General features: G+C 34.5%; 1 protein-coding gene and 1 long non-coding RNA gene across 2 annotated transcripts; one reads left to right on the forward strand and one right to left on the reverse strand.

Annotated features, from left to right (window-relative positions):
* The first annotated feature begins 351 nt into the window (after positions 1–351).
* Positions 352–2053, forward strand: LOC145059875 (protein FAR1-RELATED SEQUENCE 12-like). Its single transcript, XM_079007643.1, has 3 exons — positions 352–891; positions 969–1218; positions 1293–2053. The coding sequence occupies exons 1-3, from the start codon at positions 352–354 to the stop codon at positions 2051–2053; spliced, it is 1551 nt and encodes a 516-aa protein (XP_078863769.1).
* A 4498-nt stretch (positions 2054–6551) lies between these two features.
* LOC145058693 (uncharacterized) lies at positions 6552–8277 on the reverse strand. The gene is made up of 3 exons (XR_013686475.1): positions 8166–8277; positions 7277–7364; positions 6552–6762 (listed from the first exon to the last, which is right to left on the reverse strand). It is a non-coding gene; the product is annotated as an uncharacterized LOC145058693 (long non-coding RNA).
* Positions 8278–9245: the final 968 nt, after the last annotated feature.

Here is a 9245-nt window from a genome sequence, read left to right on the forward strand (position 1 = left end):
ACAAAAATATAAAAGTAAAAAAGAGTTAAAAGACAAAATTGCCCATCATGCCTTGGAAACCAGGAAGAATCTTTTTATTAAGAAAAATGATAAACTTAGGTTGTGGGCCACATGCAAAGGAAAAGTAGTATTCAATGAGGGGCAAGTGGATGGACCTACCACTGGGAAGAAAAGTAAAGGCAAAAGTAAAAAGAAAAAGACAAGTACTGAACTGTCTTGTCAGTGGGTTTTACAAGCATTTAGGAAAAGTGAGGAAGAAAGTTGGTGTGTGAAAACCTACCAACTGAGCATTCATGTCTCAATACAAGAAAGGTAAGAACGGCCACAACAAACTTCATCTCTAAACAGATTATGGATCTAGTTGAATCTAACCCAACTGTGCCAATCAAAGCTGTACAAGAACTACTTCATAAAAGATATCAGGTGAGCTTCTCCAAAGACAAGGTATTTAGGGCTATAGCAGATGCCAAAAAACATGTGATGGGAGACTACACAAAACAATATGATGTGCTGAGAGATTACATATTAGAGTTGCAGTCCACAAATCCTGACACAACTGTGAAACTGGAACTGGTTCCAGAACCAAATCTTGTAAATGCAACTTCAAGATGTTTTCAGAGAATTTATATTTGCTTGGGTGGAATGAAAAAGGGGTTCAAAGCATGCTTAAGGGATTTTATTGGTTTAGATGGGGCCTTCATGAAAGGAGCTTACCCAGGGCAGATCTTGACTGCAGTTGGCTTAGATTCTAACAATGGTATATACCCATTGGCATACGCCATTGTTGAGTCTGAGAGCACACAAAGTTGGAAATGGTTTCTAGAGTACCTGGGAGATGATTTGGACCTGTCACAACTTTCAAACTTCACTTTCATAAGTGATAGACAAAAGGTAATAGATTTCCTTGATGTATTTTAGTTTTCTTATTACACTTGTATTATACTAACCACAGTTTAATGACTTTGTAGGGCTTAATTCCAGCCATTGCACAGTTGTTCCCGGTTGCTGAACACAGATTCTGTCTTAGACATATCTATGAAAACATGAGGAAGAGATGGAGAACTACTGAGTACAAAGAAAAGTTATGGAACTGTGCCAAAGCCACAACAGTGCAAGAATTCAATCGTTTGATGAAAGAGTTTAGTGAATATGACATAGAAGCTTATGAATGGTTGAAGAAGATCCCACCACAACATTGGGCTAGAAGCCATTTCACAGGTAGACAACTCTCAATTCAGTGCTAAGTTACACAAATTTGTTGTATGCTGTTCTAAATTACAATTATCTTGCAGGTAGACCAATCACAGACATGCTTTTAAATAACCTATGTGAAGTGTTTAACAATAAACTGATAGAAGGTAGGGATAAACCAATAATCACATGCTTAGAGTACATTCGGGAGTACATGATGAAGAGGATTTGCAATGTGATAAAGGTTCAACAGAAGTGTGCAGGTCCATTGACTCCAACAGTAACAAAGATCATGGAAACAAACACAACAAATGCTTCTAACTACATAGCCAGGTGGAATTCCTCAGACAAGTATGAAGTACAAGGACCATGGCAAGATCAACATGTTGTTGACATGGGCCAAAGGGTATGCAGCTGTAGGAAATGGGAATTAACAGGAATTCCTTGTAGGCATGTGATTGCAGTCTTATTTGATAAAGCTGACAATGGTGAGGATGTGGGTGAACTTTACACTTATGTACACAAGGTGCATTGGCTTGAAACCTGGAAAGAGGCTTATTCCTACAAGGTAGAACCAATCAAAGGTCATATCATGTGGCCTGTTAGTGATTGTCCAATAAAGATCAGCCCTCCTCCACATCGTAATCAGCCTGGTAGGCCCAAGAAGAAGAGGCAAAGATCCATGGAGGAAAAATCTCAAAGTCAAAGCCAAACTCAAAGTCAAAGTCAAACAATTGGTGCTAGTGGTATAGATGGTCATGGTCCAGGGGGCAGTGGAAAACTCACAAGGAAGTTCATTACTGTCACTTGTAGCAAGTGTAAAAACAAGGGACATAATGCAAGAACATGTAAGGGGCAATGAGGAAATTGATGTGTTGTCTTGTTGGATTAAAATGATGTAATGTGTTACTTTTGGGAACCATTGTGTTGTTCTTTTGGGTGTCTGTTTAATGGTTTTGATGTTTTTTGGACAACTTTACCCTCCGTTTAGAATGATGTTTTTTTTGGTCATGTAACAAGAATTTGGTATGTGCAAACAATGGTTATTAACTTTGGATGTTCTTTTGTTTATGCATCATTGTCCTTTACTTTTTAGCATCTTTATGTTACTATTAGGTTATGTTAAGCATTAACAGTTTGTCCCATCACTGCTATGTCTAGTAGAACCAAAATATTTGGATGTTTGAAACAAATAACTTCATTACCCACTAACCATAACAATGCATTCACTTGCATGTCCAAAAGAGTACATTCACAAACATAGCAATTTTCCCAAATCTACCACAAAATAAACCACTAAAACATGGAAGAACTACTTCATCAGAAAAAAAACAAACCCAAAAAAAACCCAACTACATATCAGGTACAACTTTAGTTTTGATTTTTCTTCCTTTATTTTTCCAATATCATACTTGAACATTAGATTTTCTTCCTTCAATTTTCCAACTTCAGTCTTTAACTTGTTGATTGATCTCAGCAACCTAGGTATTATTGATTTTGATCGTTCACACATTTGAGGGTCGATCCATCCCACAAACCCACATGTCGAATCCTAGCAAAATATAAGAAGGAATTGAGTGATCAGTGAAAAATCTTCATAACCAACCACATGAATACTAACCTCTTTAGGGCATCCCCAAAAACGTCGACCAGGGTTCTTATCAGTCCAAGCCGTTTGCACTATCGCCATTTGACCACAAAAACACCTCACCATTGTTGATTTTGAGTTTGGAAGACACGATTTTGATTTTAGTAGGAGGAGATATCGATTTAGGGAAAAGATGAAACACATGTTCGATCTATTAATAAGGAGAGTAGACGTTAGGGGGGTTTAATTTAATAAGATATCAAAGGAATGAGCGTGAATTGACAAAAATACCCTCACACAGACGGAGGGGGTAGACGGCTGTTAAGCCTTTGGACCAATTCCACAACAAATCAAAGCTTTTGGACCACCAGTACAACCCTAAAACTTTTTGGACCAAATATCCAATTTTTGACATACCACAGGGACCAAACTTGCAATTTTGTCTTTTATTGTATTACATTATCATATATTTTAACTTATTTTTACATTTGATTAGACGCGTGCCATAACTTCTGTTTTATTTCAAAATGGTTAAAGTTGGAGCAGTATTAAAAGTCATTTTAGTTATCAAAATTTTATACATATTATCGCTATTCATTTAGTAACAATTATTATTCATTTACTAACTGGTAGCGGGTAGCAAATAACAGATAACATGTAGTATGTAGCTGGTAGTGGATAGCTGAGAGAGTTTCGTTAAACGCTACATGATGTAACTTTTGGATTTTGAGCGTTTTACTAAACGTTAAAAGTTTACAGTGTCAAACAAGACTTTTTGTTTAAAACAAAACGTTTTGTCAAACGCTAAAAGCCAGAATCTTTCAAACTCTATGAAATATTTCGTGCCAAACACATTCAATATCATCAAAATGTTTAATGTGATATGATTAATTTGAGACATGTTAGAGTTTAATTTATGCTATATTACGCGCTCGAAGGGTGCCGAAATACATTCACATAAGCTGCTTTGATCTCAAGAGGACGGTCTAAAGACATGTCTCTTGCCACTATAAACAATTATTCCTGCCAGAATCAGCTGATACCCATGACCCAAAACGGTATACATGTTTAACAAGTATATCCGTTTATAAATTTTATAGCGAGAACTAGCTGTCATGTTTGTTTCGAACATACACAAAATTTCCCATTTAAACCAACGACAACAGACTATTGCATACCTCCATTTATAGGTTTTCAGTTTTGAAAAGAAAAACTTCCCCACTCCCCAACATTTTTTCTACAAATTCTTAGTCTTAGAAAAGTAGAAAACATACAACAAAACATGTATTTTTTTTTTTGAATTTCTTCAAAAAATTAAGAGAGTGATTAATTGCATTATCCTAAATTTGGTTTCGTGTATCTCCATATGTTTATATAGTCGAAATTACATATATTAAAAAGTGTAAATACATGTTCCTAGAAATATCCCATATTTCTTTTACATTTATTACCTCCATTTGTTTAGAATTGAATTTGTAATTTTCAAGGAATATCAATGGTTGCAGAATCTAAGAGAAAGACGAGCCCCAACTTTAAAAAACTTGGAAAGTTTGGTGGAAAACAGTTCTAGACACTCGTGGGAGAGGGAGAAGATACAAATTTCATACTAATTTGAAGGTTGTTTATATACTCAATACCTCGAAAGTCGTCGATTAAAAATAAACTAACTCAACCTATATAGTAGGGTAAGTCATATCAAATCCACACCGATTTTATGGTTCAATTTGTGTGTATAAAATAATCAACAAGTTAAACTATGAGTTGAAAATAAACTACTAAACGGTTGTAAATTAAAATTATGAAAAAGGTTGAAGCTTTATAACTCAAAGAGTGTTAAAACAAGACATAAATTATGAGATAAACAATATCACTTTTAGTTTTCTTGCTTAGATTATTAGAATGATCACATTTAACTTCTCTTAGATTCCTACTTAATTACATACACATAGCTAAAGTTAATTAACATTAAAGATACAACTTTTTGCATAAAATGTGTTGATCTAACCAATCATCTTGGTCCCTATGTCTTGTCTATTGAATTATGAATAACTAATAGTTTGACAATACCGTGTCTTAGAATTAAACAATTACAATGTTATGCATTCACTATTAAAATTTATGAATATTGCATGTTGATTCACTAGCCATCTTAATTGAACTCAAAATGGTGAGTGAACTGGCAATATAAAATCTTAGATCAAATAATAAACGCGAGATGAAAACACAACTTCAAGTAATATTAGTCGAATGATTTAACTTTCAGAACATAACAATTTGTATTCTATTTATAGGTGAGGATTGGGGAAAAAACCGTTACATTGTTCTGGGACACTAATTTAGAGTCGTAGGACTTTGATACGAGAAACTATGTTGGATGTTGAAATTCCATTCTTCAAAAATTGTTTGGTATAAAAGGACGTCCTGTGTGAGGGTCAGAGTCCCAGGATGTCATGCAGGACATTGATGAGAAATTATTTTGGCATTCTTCTCGTTATAAGCTTCCAAGTATGATTAATTTGTCTGCACCTTCCCTCATAATATGTTGCTTTATTTTCATGATTTTTTCGTCAATTTTTTTTGTTTCGTTCCCTATACATATATTCAATAGTTCATCAAAGTATCACTATTCTCAAGCCCGATTCAAGTCGATTTGAGGCCATGGACAAAATTAAAATATGAAGCCCTTAAAAGTAATTTTACAATTAAAAGAGAGCGGTGATTTAATACCAAAAACTTATTTTCTATAATAATATAAGTAGATACATACAAAATGGGCCCTAAAAATTTGGAAGCCCATGCTTGCGCTTTCGGGCATACTCAACAGCTTTATCGAATGATAGAATATCCCGGTTGATCATAAAATCACGGATTTCATACCGTAACCCTTCCATGAATAACTGACTTTTATCGTCTTCAGTCGGGATATACTTCGCAGCAAACCGTGCCCTTTGATTGAATTGAGTTTCATATTCGGTCACAGTCATTCCTCCCTGCTTAAGTTCGAGGAACTCCTTCTCCAGTCTTCTCCTCATATCTAGAGGACAATATTTTCCTAGAAAGCGGATTTTAAACATCTCCCAAGATAAATTATCCTGGTCATACTCGTTAAGAGCTTCAAATGTCGCTTCCCACCAAACTAAGGCTTCTCCAATGAGCATTGCAGAAGCATAGTTAGCCTTGTCTTCATTAACCACATGGGAGATACAAAATACTTTTTTTGTGTTCTGGATCCAGGTAAGAACAACAATGGGATCAAGGACACCTGGAAACTCTGTAGCACCAATACTCTTGAAAGTTTTGAATGAGGGACGTTTCGCTTTCTCTCTTGAAGACTCTCCGGTGGCTTTCTCTTTACCCTTATCACTATCCCTTTTGTGTTGTTCGAGAGTTTGTCGAATAACACCAGTAAGTTTATCCAAAAGTCGCGCCTCACGAGGGGATATTGGAGTATCTCCCTCATTAAGATGAAGATCTCCACCCACATCTGGTGTATGACTACCCTCCTGCTCAGTCATTGCTCTGAAAAATTTGGAGTAACATAACACGTAAGAATATAAGGATTTATCATTACCCAACACCCCACTTAAATCTTTCCTATGGTTTGTATCCATATATGGACAATGAATATGTTCATATATTGAACTTCCAACAGTTTAAGTCTAAATACCAGTTCGTGGTATTTAGTTCACTTAAACTAGTGCTATGATACCATGATTGTAAGACCCCATTCACTAAAATTACCATAAAGCCAAACATGCTACATGCATATTCATAATTATAATTCACACTAGTGGTCTAAATACAAAAGCATGGATACAAACCAACTAAAAGGGTTTTTACAAAGTTTCATAACTAGTTGTATAAACACATAACTACCCAGGAATTTATAATCCATATACATATATGTATACCAAGTAAAAACGTAGTAGTGTCAACTACTCTAAGTCCTCCAACAAAGCCTGTTTACTCTGGATGCTTATCACCTGAAATAGTTAAACACTGAAAGGGATAAGCGGGCGTCGCTTAGTGAGTTCAAAAATAGATACAATATAACGCTATGCCATATGCATAACAATATGACAGGAACAAAAAAGAAACAAAGGACAACAAAGGCTTATATATGTATCAAATGAAGGGCTTTCCAAATCAATAAACGGTTAGATTCAAGGGATTACAATCAATAAGACACAATAATTTAGGATCATAAGAATTATAAATTCCAGACCAGGAGGCACATAAAACACAATCCCTTTTAATCATGTTGCTAGAATATACAGACTTTCAGCCCTACCTAGCCCGAAGCCAATACCAAAGTGATACGAGTCATGCTCTACATGGTCAAAGGCACAAAGCCATTACCAAAGTGATACGAGTCATGCTCTACATGGCCAAAGGCATCAAAATCAATATCAAGTAATAACCACTTAGATCAATAACACAAGAAAGCACATTGCACATATAACACATAACATATAATTGTCCCTATATTGAACTCACTGTGCTGTAACCGAATGTTGCGATAAAATTCCTCTTTTTCTGATGAAATTACACCATCTTCAGGCCTCTAAAACCTTCAATTATACGCCTGGAGTTCATATTTCAAATTTCATAAGCAATTACTCAACTACTCTCAAGTTATGTTGTTTTCAATTTAGAAATTTTAGTTTTTGTTCTTTGTATAGCTGTCACTTGCAGATCTGTTTTACCCTTCTTAAATATCAAAATAACTAATAAATTATAAATATTAACAAAATATACTCTTATATATTTCTAATGCCACTGACCTCACATTTTTATGATTTTTCTATAATTTACTATGAATTTTACAAAACAGCATCCTAAAGCTGTCAAAATGTCCCAAAGCTGTCAAAATTCAGCCTTACTGCACTGAACATATAGCTGTTTTCACCCATCTTAAGTCCGGAATTAGATTTTTGTTTTAAAACAAAAATCAAAGTAGACATTCTAAGCTTTCCAGGGATATATAACACATCTCCATACGATTTTTCTACAAATTTTGGTGATATTTACAAAAACAGGACAATTATACCCTTTATAATTTCATTTTACCCTTTACATGATCAAACCTCATGATCAATATCACCAAGTTCTTCTTTTACAATGATAAAACTGAATATTTTAGTAATCCATTCTAATTCAAGTATAAACCATGGGTTTCATTACTAATTTCACTAATTACTCTTAAACCATATGATTAATTCTCAAGTTTACATGTAGTTACTTGATTTCCATTTAAGATTCTAGGTTAATAACATAAACTCATGCCTAATTTCATTAAATCAGTGGTAAACCCACTTTGATCAAACCCTAATCTCTTAATAACTCACTAATTACAAGGGTTAATCCAAAAATTAAGAGTTCATACCTTGATTACTAGACTTGATACTTCAAGAACACTCAAAATCTTGATTTAATCTTCAAAACTTGATCAAGATTGATCATGTATGTGAAAATCTCCCATAGGGATGGTGAGGAACTGAAAATGGCAGAAAAAATGACTCAAAATCGTGTTTCCATGGGTAAAAACCCGACTTGGGTCGGGTTTGACGGGTTTGACCCGGTTTGGGTACCCGTTTTACCCCTAAACACTAAAAATTGCATAACTTTTCGCTCGAAACTCCGTTTTCGATGAGGTTTTCGCCTATACGTTTCTAACGAGATAATTTACAACTTCCAATAAAAATATCCCAAAAAAGATCTTCCAATAAAATCAGATTTAATTATTTCCAACTTCGACGTTATACTTTCGTTAATTCCGATAGTTGACTTTTTGATCGGAATCACATAAGACTTCCCTATCACCTCTAATACCTTCCAAATGATTCTAATCTTAGTTTAACTTCAAATATTATAAACCTATTTCGTTAGAAATCAACGCTTAAAACCATACCGAAAAATAATAATTTTTTTTTAACGCTTACAATTCTATTTTACTATAACTACCTACTTTAAACGTTTAAAACAACATAATATTTAATAATATTCATTTTTTTAAACTAACAATCATATGAAACATGATAATTAAACAAGGTTGCTAAAGTGTATGTTATAAATACCTCCTCCTTTTGAGGATTTCGTCCCCGAAATCACGACGATTTAAACAAGCGGGGATATTTTTCTCTTATCTCATTCTTATTTTCCCAAGTATAATTTGGGCCTCGATGATGTTTCCACTTGACAAGCACTAACTCCACTTCTTTATTACGCAGATCAACCGTTCTCTCATTTATAATCTCTTCTGGTTCTTCTACATATCTTAACTTATTATCCAATTTCACATCGGATAATGGAACTGTCTCATCATAGATGCTCAAGCATTTGCGTAGATAGCTCACATGAAACACATCATGAATACCTGCCAAATCTTCCGGCAATTCTAAGCGGTATGCTTGTTTACCAACTCTCTGGATGATTTTGAAAGGACCAACAAATCTAGGGCTTAGTT

The sequence above is a fragment of the Lactuca serriola genome, chromosome 6 (assembly GCF_051521515.1).
Source record: "Lactuca serriola cultivar US96UC23 chromosome 6, Lser_US96UC23_V15, whole genome shotgun sequence".
NCBI classification, from domain to species: domain Eukaryota; kingdom Viridiplantae; phylum Streptophyta; class Magnoliopsida; order Asterales; family Asteraceae; genus Lactuca; species Lactuca serriola.